Raw genomic sequence first — 20,174 nt, 5'->3', positions numbered from 1 at the left:
AAAACTGAAAAACCACAAATTAATGATGATTTGAGACATGCCTGCACAGACGGAGATGCAGTAGGGGTTTCTATAAAAGAATAGTTCTAAGAATATTCCTCTTCCTAGAAAATTTGAAAAATAGAAATATTTAATTACATCCCATCCTAATCGTTCACCTTGAAAATGCCCACATGATAAGACCATCTGGTCTTATTGCTATGCTTCGAGATCTTTTGTTTCCGGAAATTTTTTGGCATTATTCCGACACCATGCATATCACATTGACATGGTTGCTAAGCGTGTTGTCGATGATATTGCAAAATGAATCCGATAAGCCCTGACCATCTATCTTGGGAAGGTTAGGTTAGGAAAATGAAACTCTTAGGGATGGGTATACAGGCTAAAGTAGGCATATGCCCCCTAAGGGAATTTTGAAGTGCCTACTTCCAACCCTTCTCCCTTTAGAGGGTCCTGATCTTTTAAAATCTGCGTGTTGTCAAAGTGAAACCTTGTAAAATAAAGCTTCTGCTTAAATGAAGTGAAAAAAAATTGTTTTTAGCTTCACAACTTTGCTCAATCCCAATTAATAAGGTTTTAAGATATTAATTCCATTTCATAAATTTAAAAAAAAATAGGCTATTGATAAGACTTAAAATTCTTCTCATATAACACGAATTGCATTTCAGAACTAAAGAGGGCACCACCAGATGGCTAATTTGACAGTGTATGTATATACAAATCTTTAAATTAGCCCACCAGTATTTTAAGCCTAGGCTAGGAGTCTAGCTGGACATAAGGAACCTTATTAAGAAAACAATTCTTACTCCATAATATGCAGAATCACCCTATTTAACACATTTTGCAGGGGGAGAGCCTTTATCTTTTCTTCTTTCCTTGCTTTTCCAGATTTTCTAAGACATTCATAAATTTCTTAGAGCCTGTATAGACCTATTCGCAGAATATATACCCCCGTCTCCCTAATGCGCAAATATATACCTAGAATTGCATCCTCAATCTAAATATAACATCGTTTGCATCACAAATGAACTTTACTCCCATATTAGCGATGTGTTGGATGTCCAAACCAAAGCCAGAGAAAAAGAAACTGATATTTAAAAATTAAAATAAAATGTGGTTTTGTCAAAATTTCAATAGGTATAGGACCTGTAATGTGAACTAGACAAATTTCTAGAAAGAGCAGGAGTTGAGGTAGGTAAACCTATTATTCAGATTACTAAAAAACAGTCTTACCTCTTTAGTCAGAATTACATCTTGTATGGAAATTTAACATTCATTTGCATCAGAAATGAGCTTTATCCCTACCCTTATATATACCAATTTATGGTCAGCTATAGGCTATATTTGCACATTATGGGGGAGGTGGGTAAAGTTCAAACTTACCTCATCCCCTCCCTCCCAGCCCCCTCCCTCCCATCCCCCTCCCTTTCCCACTACATAGAAATACAAAAACCATAGGTTAGATTAGGTTAGGTTAGCCTACGTACGCGCGCGTAAGTGGTCTAACCTAATCTAACCTAACCTAACCTACACCACTAGCTTCTCTTTTGGGAATATTTTCGAACTACTTTTGGGAGGGAATACGTTTCTTATGCCAGCTATAAGAGAAGTACATTATTAAACCACCATTTTTATATTTCTGCTGAGGAAAACTTCAAAAAAATCTTGTAGGAGTGCAGTGGCTCTTGTACCCAACGAGCCACGGTCTAGAGGTATGAGCATTTAAATTCATTTTGTAGATACGTTTAAAGTGACTAAAGATTTATTTTTCTGTTTTCCCATTTTTTTAAAGTAATTTGTAGAAAAATTTCACGATGATAAATCTTAAAATAGTTTCAGGACTGTAATTACTACGATATCTTAAAGAAAAAAAATACCCATTTTGAAATCTTCTATACTAAAATTTTTAAGACCTTTTTATTGTTCTTAAGACCTTTATGTTGTTTCCAAATTCTAGCACATGAACTGCGAAACAAAATTTGTGCACTATACTTAAAAAGCAGAAACATCCTGGAAGAGATCTTACTTCCCTGTTCGGCCACTCCAAGAGATTCAATTTGGGGTAGGGCGATTACCTTCCTATATTTTTCACCCCTAGATTTTCGTAATGCCTTTTTTGGTGTTTTCATTGACAAATACTTTTATTGTATTTTTTATTTTAGTCCAGATTTTGAAAAATATATTTTACCCTCTCCAATACGTTTTCACGAATTGATAACTTTGTCCCCCTCCCCTATTTCATACTTCAATTTAACGTGTACTTTTATTTTAAAAGGGGTCTGAGTAACAATTATTTTTTATGAAAAATACTTCACTTTTATACACTAATTTTCAAAAATAATTTTGTGATTTTGCACCCAGACTTCATGAAACTTCCGAGAATGTATTCATTTTTCCAACATTTTTATCTAGGACACTCAAATCATCCTTCAATAGATGGATTTGATCCACTGTGGCCCTATAAGGCCACACTCCTTCACTATACTTTTCCTTCACTATAGCCCTATAAGGAATTAAATAAATAAAAAAAAACAAGTTTTTTTAGCTGAAAGTAAGGAGCGATATTAAAACTTAAAACGAACAGAAATTATTCTGTATATGAAAGAGGCTGTCCCCTCCTCAACGTCTCGGTCCTTACGCTAAAGTTAGACTCTTTATCACAAATATATTTTTTAAAACAATAAAAACTTTAGCGTAAAGCGCGTGGCATTGTGGCGGGGACAGCCCCTTTCCTATACAGAATAATATCTGTCCATTTTAAGTTTTAACGTCGCTCCTCACTTTGAGCTAAAAAACGTGTTTTTTTATTTAATTTCTGAACGTTTTTGAATTAATGCAGCTATGATTTTGGCTCACCGTACGTGAATAATTAAAATCAAATTTGCATATTAATTTTATGGCTTTCTCAAAATTTTGTTCTGACATAACTTACAAATTAACTTACGTAACGAACTTCTATGTTTTTATGTTTTTATTACGTATAATAGGGAGCTTACCCCTTGTCAATACCTTACTCTTTATGCTAAAGTTCTAATTTTGTTCGAATCACAAACCCCTAAATCACAAAGGCCGGTTAATTAGAATAGGTAGCTCTTACGAAAGCACTAAAAAAATCATTAGTTTTAAGGGCGAGGTGTTGACTAGGGGGCGAACCCCTACATATACGTAATAACTTCTGTTTGTTTTAAGTTTTAATGTTGCTTCTTACTTTCAGTTGAAAAAACTTGTTTTTTTTTTAATTTTAATTTCTGATCTTTTTTAAATAATGCTGGGCTATCCGGTGCCCTCTTCATAGAAATGTCCCTTTCCCCAAAGAAACATCCTCCTTAGAAAGATCATCCCCCTTAACTCCCTACACTAACCCCCCCCCCCCAAAAGACAAAATCCCTCCTGAAACATCTGTATACTTCCCATCAATTTTGCGTAAACAGTGGGCAAAGTTCATAACTTGCAGCCCTTCCCCCGGGAACTGTGGGGGATTAAATCGTACATAAAGACATATTTATTAGATTTTCGACTATGCTGAACAAAACAGCAATCTCAAAATTTCGATTGGATGACTTCGGGAAAAAAAGAGCGTGAGAGGGGGCCAAGCTGCCCTCCACTTTTTGGTCACTAAAAAGGGGACTAGAACTTTTAATTTCGGTTGAGATGAGCCTTCTAACGATATTATAGGTCTACTGAATCGATACGATTACCCCTGGGGGAAGAAAACAAAAAATTTATTAGTATCTAATAATTATTTAATTTATTTACTTTTTATTTTATCATTTGATTAATAATTTCTCAAATAATTTCATTTATTAACTGTACCCGCTACTTTATTTAAATAAAAATAAAATTTCAGAAATTCCAAAATGATTATTACCGTTAGAATATTTATTTGAAATTTTTGCCCCTAAAATTTTGAGCCCAGGGCTATTTCCCCTCCATCCCCTCCAAGGACCACCACTGTGTTTTTCGTAAGATAAAGTCTATCAAAATAATCCATAGAAATTGGGATAGGACACAACCATGCTTCACTCATAATTCAACGCTAAAGCAATCTTTAACCCCACTTCCTGCCTTAACTGAAACAATGGTTTTCTTGTATATTTTGCTAATCAATTTAATGTACTTCTGGTATACTATATAAGGTTGGTATCATCACTAAAGCTTGTCTATAAATTGAATCAAATGCCTATTCATAATCTACATGCCTTAGGCCTAAAGGGGTCTGATTAGGCCTAAAGAACACTTTTAAATTATTACCTAAAACCTCCTTGTTTCTTCTAAAAACTTTTCCAACAGCATATCTTAGTTTCTAAAGGATCTTAGTTTGAAAAGGATCTTAGTTTGAAAAGGAGTTCAATAATTTGCTTCCTAAATTAATCAAGCTAATACCTCTGTAATTCCTTAACTCATTCTTATTGCCTTGCTTTTATACCGATTTAATTAAGTTTTCCTAAGATTACTAGGTATCAGTAGTGCGAATTCACAAAAATGTTAGGGGGTAGCCAACTTTATTTTTTAGAATCTAAGAGAGGGTAATTTTTCTTTTTCTTTGATAAAATACCAAAAAACCTATTTTTAGATAAAAATAACAAAAAAAAAGTTTTTTTTCAGAATCCATGGGGAAAGGGAAAAAGTCTAGGGGGTAAGAATGCCCCCCGATTCTCTCTAATTGGTGCCACTATTAGGCACTTCTCCCTTATCAAGTTACGCTGTAGGGGGGTATTTTTTATATTTTAACGATCTTTTAAATGAAAATACATAAAAAAATTATTCTGGATATCTAGGATGTTCCTCCCTACTTCCCTTCCCCCAATGTACTCCCTGCCTGATTCGTTATGATTTTTTGGCTCCTTTTCAATCCTTCATTACTTAAAATTATTTGCCCTAAAAGACAAGATAAAGATATTATGTAACTATAGATATTTTGTATGTTTTTTTTTATTTATACACCCAAAGAAACTACATGGTACTTACGGGTTTCTAAAGTACCTTTGTGCATAATTGTGCACATAATTATAAATAACTAATAGCAAATTTTCCATGGATTAAAGAGCCAAATAAAGAAACCCCATCCAAGCTCCATTGTAAATAAAGTTCTCGGAATTATCCTTGCCTGGTTATAAACTGCATATGATAATTTAGTGATTATAGCTTCTTGTTAACCCAGTAGTACCACAGTGGACTGCTGCTCTGCTTGGCAATACGAGACCTAGGGATCATTTCCCACAGCAGCAAGGCCGCTACTTATCCCTGTTATAATGACCCAACAACTGAAACGTCCTATCGACCCCCATTTGTATGCAACGGTCCTGGAGTATCTTTATCCTTTATGTTCCACTACTTCTCGCAAGTCAAATAAGTAGGGAAATCAAAGAAGTACCTGCTTGCACGAAAACAGTTGTGTTTCTTATTTAAAAATTCTCAAAGATACTCATGATAACAAACTATGCGAACCCTTTAGCAACAGAATTGCAAATATCCTGTGAAAACTTTAAGGAAAATAGTAAGAAAAACCTTCATCTAATGTCAAATTAAAGTTTTCTTCTGAAAGTAAAGAGCAAAGTAAAAGCATGAAACGAACAAAAATTATTGCTTCGTAAATAAAACAAGATATCTCTACAAAACTAGCTTGAAAATGCGATTTTTTTTTTTAGTTTGAATTGAATTTTAGCTTAGAATAATCGTAAAGCTAAAGTGTCTAAATAACCAACACGTAGGACAAGCAACGTTTAACAATTTCTTATATAAATATTTTGGAAATTCATGCAGAAACTCTTATTTCAATATGGTCTGTAAGGAGCTTAAAGTTGCATTTTCAATAGACACAAATGTCATATTTGAATTCAGGATGAAATTCTGATTCTAGAGACAAAGTTGTTTCCTAGCTATCTGAATAGCCTAATCTGTTAATAATCATTAGGGAGTGGGAAACATCATATTTGAAATGAACACAAAATAGGGAATCCAATAGGCTACTAGCCTATATTTAGGCTATCTGTTTAGGCTAGTTAGTTTCCTTCAGAGATGGTCAACCACTAAACTTACTGAATTTTGTTGGTCAATGTATACCAAATTATATTAGGCCTATTGAGTTTCAAATAACATGAATACACCATTCAATGCCTTTTTTATACTGATTACGAATATAATAAGCATTTCTATTGGAAATGAATTTCAGCCCCCCCCTTATGTAGGCTATACCTAACCCAACCTAACCTAACCCTGAATTGGCATATATAGGGGGGGGGCTGAAATTCATTCCCAATATAAATGCTTATTATATTCGTAATCAGCATAAAAAAGGCATCGAATGGTGTATTCACTTTAGTCCTAACTCAATAATATGATTTGGTATATATTGACCATTTTGTTTTTATTGTATCAAGTTTACAAGGGAGATCTTCAATTATTATTTTCCTCTAAGAAAATCATTTACTTACTTGGAGAGCTCTAAACCAGACAACATTTGAGCCATCATTTAATTTGTCATGTGATAAGCACTTAAAGAAAGTGCTTTTGCTAAAAATAGATGGAACCAGGGCTGCCGCCGTCAGTTGGATTTTACTGGATCTAGTAAAAAAAAAAAATCGAGTAAATTTAGAGGATCTAGTAAATTTCCCGAAATCTAGTAAAAACTAGTAAACAGTTTATAGTAAACAAAATTTTTTTATTTTCCATGAATTCAGGGAAAAAAATTATCAAACATATGACTATTTCCAATTTTTGCTTGTCTGTTTTACAATTTACAATTTTGCTTGTCTGTCTCAGAGACAGACAAGTAGTCACCTATTTTCATAAACAGACACTTCACTTCCGGCGTCTAGGGTCGACAAAATCAGCTTTCTGTTTATCAAATCTTACCAAATAAAAATGAAGCTATAATGACACTTGGATTTGTAATGATCAGAAATCTATTTGAATAAAAAAAAAGCCAGCCACCCAAGGTGACTAGGTGAATCTCCTCAGTTTAAAAATTTTTATTGAGAAAAAAGGAGCATGTTGAGAGAAATTAAAAGTAAGTAGAAATGTAACATTATATATTTATGTATATATATATATATATATATATATATATATATATATATATATATATATATATATATATATATATATATATATATATATATATATATATATATTATGTTTAAGAGGTAATTACTTGGCAAAAAAAAAAAAAAAAAAAAAAAAAAAAAAAAAAAAAAAAAAAACTGTCGTCCCAGTCCAGCAATTGAGACAAATGTGCACTTGAACGTGGCTTTTACCTTACCCATCTATCCAACTACCTAGGACCAAACAGTATACCCGAACCGTCAACCAAATAGAAATGTCCAAATCCATGCAACGTCTTTATCAATAAATGTAAGTCGTTGTAAATTTACCGGCAAAAGCACCTTAAATTTAGCAAAATATTTCAAAGTAGAACCTTCCATTTAGGGCTCATCAGAAGAAATACCACCGGCCTTAACGGGTTTCGAGGTTTTACTTTCTTTACCTGGCACGGTGGAGCCTCTACCATAAGATCTATATGGTAACCCTATGTCAGGTACAACCTGTGAAATACATGCATACTAGTCAAGCTATTAAAAATTACATACAAAAAGTGTTTCAATGTTTCCATAATAAAATCCCAGAGGTCACTGAAAGAGATCATTCTGGAACAAATGAAGACATGTCCAGATGTATCTTTTATTGGTATCTGGAACCAATTACCAATTTAAAGATCCTCAAGCTTGTTTGAAAACCCCTACAAACTCAAACATCCAAAAAAAGAAAATCGCCAGATAAATGCTATTAATAGACCTGTCTGTATTTCTTTATAATTTTTTGTATATTTAATGAAAAGATCACGATGCATATAGCTAAATTATTTGAATTGACAGCTAATTTTTTTGTCAGAAAACAATTTGATGATTAGTTTTCTACTCAGCTTTTTACATCTATTTTTAAAATCTGTGTAGTTACTGCATATTTTTGCATACCTAAATAATTGGGAATAATAAGCCGAATAAGTAATATTTGAATGTATATTACTTTCAAGAAATGGAAAATTAATTACATCAAAATTAAAATGATCCGTTTTATTATATAATTTAAAAACTAATTTATTATTATTTGAAATATTAATATTTAAATCTAAGAACTGGTCGGAGTGTCCCATCCCATAGCTAGGCTCAAGAATTAACTCTTGTGGATAAATATTTTTTGAAATCTCAATAAACTCTGCACAATTTATTACTAATAGATCGTCCAGATATCTTTTATTATTTGAAAGGTTATATTTTACATTGCTTGGGCTATTTTTATTTATCATATATTCATATTCTAATTGACTTAAAAACAGGTCTGCTATGAATGGACTCGCATTCCCAGCCATAGGAATACCTACAGTTTGTTTATATAAATTCCCATTAAATCTTATAAATGTATTAAATAGAACAAATTCTAATAAATCGCATACCATATCCAAGCTATAACATCTTGAATTAATAGTACTTCTAAAGAAATTCGTCCATTGGGATTTTTTATTAAAATTATAATTTTTAAAAAATCCTATATTATAAAAAATAAAATTTTTATTTAAAACATTTTTAATTTTTTCTAATAATAATTTTTTGTAAAATTTTTTATAAAATTCATTAAAAAAAAATTACTCGACTCTTTTAGCTGAAATATTTGCCAAAGAATCTATCCCTTCTAAGGAGTTATTAACACTCCAATATCGGTTAAAGTTAGAAAATATTTTCATTCCGGAGCAATATGCCTTAGATTTATTTCTAATTTCTCCTAAGATGAAAGATATATCAGTAGCCGCAATTCCGGTTGGACACCTTGCTGCCCCAGCAATAAAACGTGGTTTTGGTGGATTTTTATGAAATTTTATCTTCCAATATAAGAAAGGAAACTGTTTATTATTATCATTTATTTTAATATTGAAATTTTTCAGAATTCTTTCTTCTATATTTTCAATTAAACTATTCTCCTCCATATGAGCCTTTTCGAATTCATTTGTTGTTTGTAACTCTTTTGATAAAATATCACAATAGAGTTTCTGACAAATTATGGCAAAATTATTGCTAGCTTTATCAACTGGTACAATTATAAATTCATTCTGTATATTAGCAATTGCTTGTTTCATATTGGCATTATAAAATATTGAACTTTTCACATAATCTGTTGAATTAATTCTATACATGCTATTTCTTACACTAGTCAAAATCAAATTTATCCAATTCTGAAATCTATCTTCAGTAATTTTCTCCTTCTTGCACCAATTATCAATAAATAAGTTTAAATAATTATTTAATCTCCTAAGAATATCTGCTGGCATTATACGGTAAGAAAGACGGAACTTAGCACCCATTTTCAATATATTTTGAAGATCACGGTGCTCTATAATGGACAAATCCACCTTTACAATATGCTCATAAGTTTGATCCCAATACGGTAAAAGTTGTTCGCAATAACAAACCAGTTTCAAAGGAATCTCCTTGCCCAATTTTTTAAGTATTGAATTATAGTTAAAGATCATTTGACCAATTGTTTTTGAAAATTTATATGTTAAAATTGGACTACCATTATATACCAAATTAAATGGAAGGGCATTCTTTACTTTCCGCTGGTTTAAAATTCCTGGCAAATTAATATCTTCTATTTGTTTAGAACAAAAATTAATAGACAAATATAATCTATTATCCTTATTTACAATTTTATCAAATTTATTATATTTTGAAATGAATTTTGATTTAGCTAAAATGCAAACTGCATCATAAATTAATTTATTTTTTGAGTTACATGTTGTACTACTTTTTGCAATCCAGAATACTTTTATTAAATTATTCCTTGATAACTTATTTAAAGATTTTATTAAACTTGTCATTCCATTAGTATCAAATAAGTTAACTAAATAGATTAAAAATGCATTCAAATCTAAATAAATTTGTTTATTATTTTTTCTATGTCCTCTTGATCGGTTTTTACGTTTAGTGGGGCAATTAAAAGAAGGGTGCTCAGTTAACCCATTGATACAATTAGCAACTACATTCGACATGTCTCCGTATTTCGCAACTCGATCATTTTTTTGTGAATTCGCACTACTGATACCTAGTAATCTTAGGAAAACTTAATTAAATCGGTATAAAAGCAAGGCAATAAGAATGAGTTAAGGAATTACAGAGGTATTAGCTTGATTAATTTAGGAAGCAAATTATTGAACTCCTTTTCAAACTAAGATCCTTTTCAAACTAAGATCCTTTAGAAACTAAGATATGCTGTTGGAAAAGTTTTTAGAAGAAACAAGGAGGTTTTAGGTAATAATTTAAAAGTGTTCTTTAGGCCTAATCAGACCCCTTTAGGCCTAAGGCATGTAGATTATGAATAGGCATTTGATTCAATTTATAGACAAGCTTTAGTGAAGATACCAACCTTATATAGTATACCAGAAGTACATTAAATTGATTAGCAAAATATACAAGAAAACCATTGTTTCAGTTAAGGCAGGAAGTGGGGTTAAAGATTGCTTTAGCGTTGAATTATGAGTGAAGCATGGTTGTGTCCTATCCCAATTTCTATGGATTATTTTGATAGACTTTATCTTACAAAAAACACAGTGGTGGTCCTTGGAGGGGATGGAGGGGAAATAGCCCTGGGCTCAAAATTTTAGGGGCAAAAAATTTCAAATAAATATTCTAACGGTAATAATCATTTTGGAATTTCTAAAATTTTATTTTTATTTAAATAAAGTAGCGGGTACAGTTAATAAATGAAATTATTTGAGAAATTATTAATCAAATGATAAAATAAAACTAAATAAATTAAATAATTATTAGATACTAATAAATTTTTTGTTTTCTTCCCCCAGGGGTAATCGTATCGATTCAGTAGACCTATAATATCGTTAGAAGGCTCATCTCAACAGAAATTAAAAGTTCTAGTCCCCTTTTTAGTGACCAAAAAGTGGAGGGCAACTTGGCCCCCTTTCACGCTCTTTTTTTCCCGAAGTCATCCAATCGAAATTTTGAGATTGCTGTTTTGTTCAGCATAGTCAAAAATCTAATAAATATGTCTTTATGTACGATTTAATCCCCCACAGTTCCCGGGGGAAGGGCTGCAAGTTATGAACTTTGCCCATTGTTTACGCAAAATTGATGGGAAGTATACAGATGTTTCAGGAGGGATTTTGTCTTTTGGGGGGGAGGGGGTTAGAATAGGGAGTGGAGGGGGATGATCTTTCCCAGGAGGATGTTTCCTTGGGGAAAGGGACATTTCTATGAAGGGGGCACCGGATAGCCCAGCATTATTTAAAAAAGATCAGAAATTAAAATTTAAAAAAAACAAGTTTTTTCAACTGAAAGTAAGAAGCAACATTAAAACTTAAAACAAACAGAAGGTATTACCTATATGTGGGGGTTCGCCCCCTAGTCAACACCTCGCCCTTAACACTAATGTTTTTTTTAGTGCTTTCGTAAGAGCTACCTATTCTAATTAACCGGCCTTTGTGATTTAGGGGTTTGTGATTCGAACAAAATTAGAACTTTAGCGTAGAGAGTGAGGTATTGACAAGGGGTAAGCTCCCTAGTATACGTAATAAAAACATAAAAACATAGAAGTTCGTTACGTAAGTTAATTTGTAAGTTACGTCAGAACAAAATTTTGAGAAAGCCATAAAATTAATATGCAAATTTGATTTTAATTATTCATGTACGGTGAGCCAAAATCATAGCTGCATTAATTCAAAAACGTTCAGAAATTAAATAAAAAAACACGTTTTTTAGCTCAAAGTGAGGAGCGACGTTAAAACTTAAAACGGACAGATATTATTCTGTATAGGAAAGGGGCTGTCCCCGCCGCAACGCCTCGCTCTTTACGCTAAAGTTTTTATTGTTTTAAAAAATAGAGTTGTGAGAAAGAGTCTAACTTTAGCGTAAGGACCGAGACGTTGAGGAGGGGACAGCCCCTTTCATATACAGAATAATTTTTGTTCGTTTTAAGTTTCAATATTGCTCCTTACTTTCAGCTAAAAAAAACTTGTTTTTTTTATTTATTTAATTCCTTATAGGGCTATAGTGATGGAAAAGTGTAAATGATTAAGCCACGTTTCAAACAGTTGGTGAACTGTAAGTAAGGAGTGACTGGGGTCGATAGTAACTGAAACTTTAAAAAGCAAAACTTTGATAACAATACATGTATACAAAGAATTCCATTTGCATGCTGATTCCAAATATGTAAAATTTATTAAGTTTAACCTTACCCATCAAAAGTGACGAGCCAGAGAAAATCTGCCCAATTTTCTAAAAAGGGGGATACTCTCCCGAAAAAGCAAGCCGTCTTAAGGAAAAGCACACCTTCAGATTCATCATATTGGAGAACCTACTGTAGTTTCAAGCTACTATTTGTGAAAATGTGGAATTTTGCTTATTTTTTTTCTAGAAGAAAGATCACAAATGCGTGTTTATTTGTTTTTTTTATTTTTTGTTTTTAGTTGCTCTTCTTTTCCTATCCAGGGTGATTGAATCAAACCAGTGATTCTAGAAGATTGGAAGATTGGTAGAGGGTTCATTTGATAAAAAAAAAAAAAAATCAAATTCTTATTATCCTTTTCAAGTGGACATAAAGATTGGAGTACAACTATCCCTCTCCTACTCCCATTTCCCCCAAAGACACCCAATCAAAATTTTAGATGGCTATTTTGTTTAACATAGTTGAAATTTCCAATAAGTATGCCTTTGGAGATAACATGACCCCCAAAGTCCCTGGGAAAGGGTTGCAAGTTACGCAATTTGCTCATCATTCACATATAGTATTTGCTATCGGAAAATGTACAGCTCTTTTTTTGAGGGGGGGGGGTATTTTTTCTGGGGAGATCTTCCACGGGGAGAAGTTTCCGTTGGAGGAAAGTGTCTGGGAGAAATTGTACTTGGGGAGAGGGAAGGGAGGAAAGCAATGTTAAAACTTAAAGTGAAAAGAAATTATTTTGTATATGAGGGGGGGGGGCTTCTTCTCTCTCGATCCTTGCTCTTTACGCTAAAGTTTGATTTTGTATCGTAATTCTATTATGTTTAAGAGGTAATTACTTGGCAAAAAAAAAAAAAAAAAAAAAAAAAAAAAAAAAAAAAAAAAAAAAACTGTAGTCCTAATCCAGCAATTGAGACAAATGTGCACGTGAACGAGGCTCTCACCTTACACATCCATCCAACTACCTAGGATCAAACAGTATACCCAAACCATCAACCAAATAGAAAAGTCCAAATCCATGCAAAGTTGTCATCAATAAATGTAAGTCGATGTAAAATTACCAGCAAAAGCACCTTAAATCTAGCAAAATATTTCCAAGTAAAACCTTCCATTTAGGGCTCATCAGAAGAATACCACTGGCCTTAACGAGTTTCGAGGCTTTACATTCTTTACCCAGCACGGTGGCGCCTCTACCATAAGATCTATATGGTAACCCTATGTCAGGTCAAACCTGTGAAATACCTGCAAACTAGTCAAGCTAATAAAAATTACATACAAAAAGTGTTTCAATGCTCCCACAATCAAATCCCAGAGGTCACTGAGAGACCATAACGGAACAAACGAAGACACTTCCAGATGTATCTTTTATTGGTATCTGGAACTATTGGTATATTGGAAATTCTATAGGAAAGATTGCTCTAACACAACTTCTGCTGAATTTGAATGAAAAGTATTTTCAAAGAATTTTAATACTGTATCATAAAGGGTGATAGCGGAGGAAGGGGCAGCCCCCCTCATACATGTAATAATTTCTGCTCGTTTTAAGTTTTCATTTTGCTCCTTACTTTCAGATGAAAAGACTCGTTTCTTTTTTCTTTTTTTCATTACTTCTGACAGTAAAATGAATTTATAGGAAATGCTGATTTTACAAATCCATTTTTTTGAGCATCTGGGCGTGAATAATATTGCAAGTATATTCGAGCATAAGGTAATGAAATTGGGCTATAAAAAAACTCATTTATTATTCACCTCGCTAAATCATGTTTGGAATTTGTTCCCTTATTTTTGGGCAATGTTACAATGAACGTGCTATATTAGAAGCTATTGAAGTGCTTAAAAAACTTAAAAAGATTACAAATTTTAGTTGGTTGCAAAAATGGAAAACTGAAAAACCACAAATTAATGATGATTTGAGACATGCCTGCACAGACGGAGATGCAGTAGGGGTTTCTATAAAAGAATAGTTCTAAGGATATTCCTCTTCCTTGAAAAGTTGAAAAATAGAAATATTTAATTACATCCCATCCTAATCGTTCACCTTGAAAATGCCCACATGATAAGACCATCTGGTCTTATTGCTATGCTTCGAGATCTTTTGTTTCCGGAAATGTTTTGGCATTATTCCGACACCATGCATATCACATTGACATGGTTGCTAAGCGTGTTGTCGATGATATTGCAAAATGAATCCGATAAGCCCTGACCATCTATCTTGGGAAGGTTAAGTTAGGAAAATGAAACTCTTAGGGATGGGTATACAGGCTAAAGTAGGCCTATGCCCCCTAAGGGAATTTTGAAGTGCCCACTTCCAACCCTTCTCCCTTTAGAGGGTCCTGATCTTTTAAAATTTGCGTGTTGTCAAAGTGAAACCTTGTAAAATAAAGCTTCTGCTTAAATGAAGTGAAAAAAAAAATTGTTTTTAGCTTCACAACTTTGCTCAATCCCAATTAATAAGGTTTTAAGATATTAATTACATTTCATAAATTTAAAAAAAAATAGGCTATTGATAAGACTTAAAATTCTTCTCATATAACACGAATTGCATTTCAGAACTAAAGAGGGCACCACCAGATGGCTAATTTGACAGTGTATATATATACAAATCTTTAAATTAGCCAACCAGTATTTTAAGCCTAGGCTAGGAGTCTAGCTGGACATAAGGAACCTTATTAAGAAAACAATTCTTACTCCATAATATGAAGAATGACCCTAGTTAACACATTTTGCAGGGGGAGAGCCTTTATCTTTTCTTCTTTCCTTGATTTTCCAGTTTTTCTAAGACATTCATAAATTTATTAGAGCCTATATAGACCTATTCGCAGAATATATACCCCCGTCTCCCTAATGCGCAAATATATACCTAGAATTGCATCCTCAATCTAAATATAACATCCGTTTGCATCACAAATGAACTTTACTCCCATATTAGCGATGTGTTGGATTTCCAAACCAAAGCCAGAGAACAATAAACTGATATCTGAAAATTAAGATAAAATGTGGTTGTGTCAAAATTTCAATTGGTATAGGACCTGTAATGTAAACTAGACAAATTTCAGGACCCCCTAGAAAGAGCAGGAGTTGAGGTAGCTAAACCTATTATTCAGATTACTAAAAAACAATCTTACCTCTTTAGTCAGAATTACATCTTGTATGGAAATATAATACTCATTTGCATCAGAAATGAGCTTTATCCCTACCCTTATATATACCAATTTATGGTAGGTTATAGGCTATATTTGCACATTAAGGGGGAGGTGGGTAAAGTTCAAACTTACCTCATCCCCTCCCTCCCAGCCCCCTCCCTCCCATCCCCTTCCCTTTCCCACTACATAGAAATACAAAAACCATAGGTTAGATTAGGTTAGGTTAGCCTACGTACGCACGCGTAAGTGGTCTAACCTAATCTAACCTAACCTAACCTACACCACTAGCTTCTCTTTTGGGAATATTTTCGAACTACTTTTGGGAGGGAATACGTTTCTTATGCCAGCTATAAGAGAAGTACATTATTAAACCACCATTTTTATATTTCTGCTGAGGAAAACTTCAAAAAAATCTTGTAGGAGCGCCGAGGGGGGCTCTTGTACCCAACGAGCCACGGTCTAGAGGTATGAGCATTTAAATTCATTTTGTAGATATGTTTAAAGTGACTAAAGATTTATTTTTCTGTTTTCCCATTTTTTTTAAGTAATTTGTAGAAAAATTTCACGATGATAAATCTTAAAATAGTTTCAGGACTGTCACAATTGCTATTTATTGGTAAACACATTATACGTTTTGACCTTTGTTCTCTCTCGGATTAAATTCGGATTAGTCTAGAGATAAAAAAACAGGTTTTTCAACAAAAAATAAGGAGCAACATTAGAACTTAAGACGAACATAAATTATTGCGTATATGAGGGGGTCGTCTCCTCAATACCTTACTCTTTGTGCCAAAGTTTGCCTTTTTTCCAAATATTTAAAAATAACTACTAGAATAATAAGCTTATTTTAAAAGTTCTAAATAAAATCTGTGTGTAAAAAGCGAGGTATTGAAAACATAATGAAAGAAGAACTAGCAAGAAGGGGGTTTTTAAGGGCCAAATGAAAATATTTGGCCCCATTTTGAAAATATTCAAAACCCAATTTTTGCTCGTTTTACTTTCTTTGTGTTATGTCATACCAATACGGCGTAAGAAATTATCTTAAATATTGAGAAGGGGACGACTCCCTTATATATTTAAATAATTCCTTTGCATTTCAAGTTTTAATGTTGTTCCTTACTTTCAGTTAAAAAAACTTTTCTTGATTTATTATACTTTTTTTATTTGGTTTTTAAATTTGTATTTAAATACATTATTCTTAAATAACGTCATTAATCTGGCTCCCCTTTAATGGAAAATTTTCTTCCCTCAGTAAAATTTCTCAATGTAACGATCCTCCCACGTATCTCCCTACCAGAAAAATCCCTCCTCGAAAAATATATGTATACTTATCGATAATCAATACTATATGTAAACAATGGGCAAAGTTCATAGCTTGCAGCCCTTCTCCAGGGATTGTGGTGGGTCAAGTCACCCTTAAATATGTGATTACTAGATCTTTCGACTATGCTGAACAAATTGGTTATCTAAAAAATAGGTGTCTTTGGGGAGAAACGGGCACAGGATGGGAGCTAGGTGCCCTTCAATATTTTAGCGACTTAAAAAGGCACTGGAACTTTCGATTTGCGATCAAAGAAGCCCTTTTCCGTTCCTCCAGGATCAGTAGTTCGATACGATTACCCCTGAGAAAAAAAATATAAATAAACACGTATCCGTGATCATTCTTCTGGCAAAAAGTGCAAAATTCTAGATATTTGTATACAGAAGCTTGAAACCTCAACGGTAAAGTTCTCTGATATTCTGAGTCTGATGGTGTGATTTTATTAAGATCACTTAATATTTTGGGGGTGTTTCCCCCCCCCCCTTTTTCAGAAATTGGGCTCGTAACTATTGATGGGTAACACTAAACCTTAGAAATTTTCTATATTTTAAATAGTCATCAAAATTCAGTTTTTTTATGTGTATTGTTATAAAAACTCGGCTTCTTAGAATTTTGACTATTATTGAGCCCCATCGCTCTTTACTTACAGTTTATGACAAACAAAACGAAGACCAGACCTGTTTCGAACTTGTTTTTGAATCACAGAATATGAAAAGCTAACGCAAAATTACGTTTGCTACTTTAAAATCTGCACCTATAAGCGCAAGTATATCACAAGCATATTAGCAGCTCCCCATCTCTCTTGCTCCCCATCAAAATATTGAAATTGTGATATCCTAACTTATACTATAATTACTACGATATCTTAAAGAAAAAAAATACCCATTTTGAAATCTTCTATACTAAAATTTTTACGACCTTTTTATTGTTCTTAAGACCTTTATGTTGTTTCCAAATTCTAAATTCTAGCACATGAACTGTGAAACAAAATTTGTGCACTATACTTAAAAAGCAGAAACATCCTGGAAGAGATCTTACTTCCCTGTTCGGCCACTCCAAGAGATTCAATTTGGGGTAGGGCGATTACCTTCCTATATTTTTCACTCCTAGATTTTCGTAATGCCTTTTTTGGTGTTTTCATTGACAAATACTTTTATTGTATTTTTTATTTTAGTCCAGATTTTGAAAAATAAATTTTACCCTCTCCAATACGTTTTCACGAATTGATAACTTTGTCCCCCTCCCCTATTTCATACCTCAATTTAACGTGTACTTTTATTTTAAAAGGGGTCTGAGTAACAATTATTTTTTATGAAAAATACTTCACTTTTATACACTAATTTTCAAAAATAATTTTGTGATTTTGCACCCAGACTTCATGAAACTTCCGAGAATGTATTCATTTTTCCAACATTTTTATCTAGGACACTCAAATCATCCTTCAATAGATGGATTTGATCCACTGTGGGTCAGCTATGACTTCTATTTATGGAAAGTTAAAGCGAGACACTATCAATGGTGGATCCTGGGGAGGGGCGAGGGGACGCCCCCCCCCCCCCAACGTAGTCTAAAGTAGCGTAATTTACTTAATTAACGCAAGTTTGCGTTAAATAAACTTGCTCCTAGCGCAAGTTTATCAGATCAACCTATTTTGCCTCCCCTCCCCTAAAAAAATCCTGGGTCTGCCCCTGAGCACTACCCACTCTTCATAAGGATTTTTATTCTTTGGGGAAGGTTTTGAAGTAATAATTTAGAGAATGCATGCCTTCAAACCTCTTTTAACCTTACATATTCAAACATATTTCATATGATTAGAGTAGAGAGCTATCTTATACTCCCGTACTAACCACGTGGCTTATGGTTTTCTCAGTGAGAATGAAAAAACAGGAATTTTCTCACTTGAAAAACCATGAATTTTGTCACATTTATGTCTGTTTTTATGGTTTTTGTCAGTGAGAATTTGAAAAACAGGAACTTTCTCACATTTTTGTATGTTTTTATGGTTTTTGTGAGTTAGAATTTGAAAAAACAGGAACTTTCTCACTGTGAAAACCATAAACCACGTGGTGCTGTCACGAGTCAGAACATCTGTGCTGTCGACCTCAATTCACCTATCGTGAATCAATAATTCCCCTTAGAAACAACAAATTAATTTCCCCTTTCTTGACAGATCAATCAATCAATGACATCATCTGTCAGACTTTAAAAATTTTCGCCTAGAAACATTTCTCCAGGAATAGATCCAAATCATTAATGTCATTGCCTCGGGAACAGTTCTACTGGTCGAACTCCAAAGGATATTAATAACCAAAGGCCATGGAAACAATTAGGCAAGAAACATCTTAGCGATGTATTGTTTTAGCGCGCGAGAAGGTTTCATATTAATTTGAAATGCATTAACACAGAGATGCCAATAACAAAGGAACACGCTGAATTTACGTTTAGGGATTATTTGGGCGAAACCGTTTTAGACAGGTTATGGAACTATTTCGGCGAAACAGATAGAGACATTTTAAAAGAAGATTTCTGAAGAGATTTTAGAAGAGAATTTAAAGGTGAAACTCTGTGGTCGTTATAATACACAAGTTTCATTTGAACAGTGTTGTGAGGTCCTCTAACCCAACCCCAAAGGGTTCCAATCCTCCTACCCCAACCCCGAAGGAAGCCCCCGGTCCTCAAAGGCCCTCCAAGCTCCCAAAGGCCCTCCACCGGTCCCCCAATGTCCCCCAGGCCCCCAACTGCCCCCCCGGACACTCAAAGGTCCCCCAAGCTCCCAAAGGGCCACCGGCGCCCCCAAAGGCCCACCCCAGACCCTCAACGGCCATCCCCGGGCCCCCCCAAAGGCCCATCGAGTTCCCAAAAGACCAACAGGGTCCCAAAGGCCCTCCACCGGTCCCCAAATGTCCCCCAGGCCCCCAACTGGCCTCCCGGACCCCCAAAGGCCCGCCCCCGGCCCCCAAAGGTCCACCGGGCTCCCCAAGGACCAAACCGGCCGCAAGTGCCCCCCCGACCCCCCCAGGCCCACCCAGACCCCCAAATGTCATCCCCGGACCCCCAAAGCCCATCCCCCGGTCCCCAAAGGTCCCCCCGAGCTCCCAAAGGACCATCGACCCTCAAGGGACCCACATACCCTAAAAGGCTCTCCCCGAGCACCCGTCTTTCGTTCATGTGTGATGTCTGAAACCTAGGATTTGGGATGTGTAGTTTGCTACTTCAGGCTTTTTTGAGCTAAGGTTTCCTCGTATTTCCTAGGTGAATGTTGTCTGAAACCAATAGTTTGGGATGAGTAGTTTGCTATTTCAGGCTTTTATGAGCTAGGTTTCTTAGCCTTTCGTTGGTGTGTGTTGAGTGAAACTTATGATTTGGGATATGTAGTTTGCTATTTTTGACTTTTCTGAGTTGGATTTCTTAGTCTTTCATAGGTGTGTGGTGTCTGAAACCTATGATTTGGGATGTGTAGTTTGCTATTTTCGACTTTTCTGAGC

At 34.2% G+C, this 20,174-nt stretch overlaps 1 protein-coding gene across 1 annotated transcript in view; it reads right to left on the bottom strand.

The window, feature by feature from the left end:
- Positions 1 to 20,174, bottom strand: part of LOC148954128 (C-1-tetrahydrofolate synthase, cytoplasmic-like) — a 56,601-nt gene that overhangs the window by 35,125 nt on the left and 1,302 nt on the right. The window contains exons 2-3 of the mRNA XM_089086168.1: positions 15,649 to 15,715; positions 6,435 to 6,564 (exon numbers count right to left, since the gene is read on the bottom strand). Of these exons, the coding sequence (XP_088942294.1) occupies positions 6,435 to 6,564; positions 15,649 to 15,715 (197 nt within the window). The remainder of the gene's footprint in view (positions 1 to 6,434; positions 6,565 to 15,648; positions 15,716 to 20,174) is intronic.

The sequence above is a fragment of the Artemia sp. Qi Xiang Cuo genome, chromosome 3 (genome assembly GCF_049724085.1).
Source record: "Artemia sp. Qi Xiang Cuo chromosome 3, ASM4972408v1, whole genome shotgun sequence".
NCBI lineage: Eukaryota > Metazoa > Arthropoda > Branchiopoda > Anostraca > Artemiidae > Artemia > Artemia sp. Qi Xiang Cuo.
Note: the sequence above shows the minus strand (reverse complement) of the source record. Positions and strands in the feature narration are given on the sequence as shown.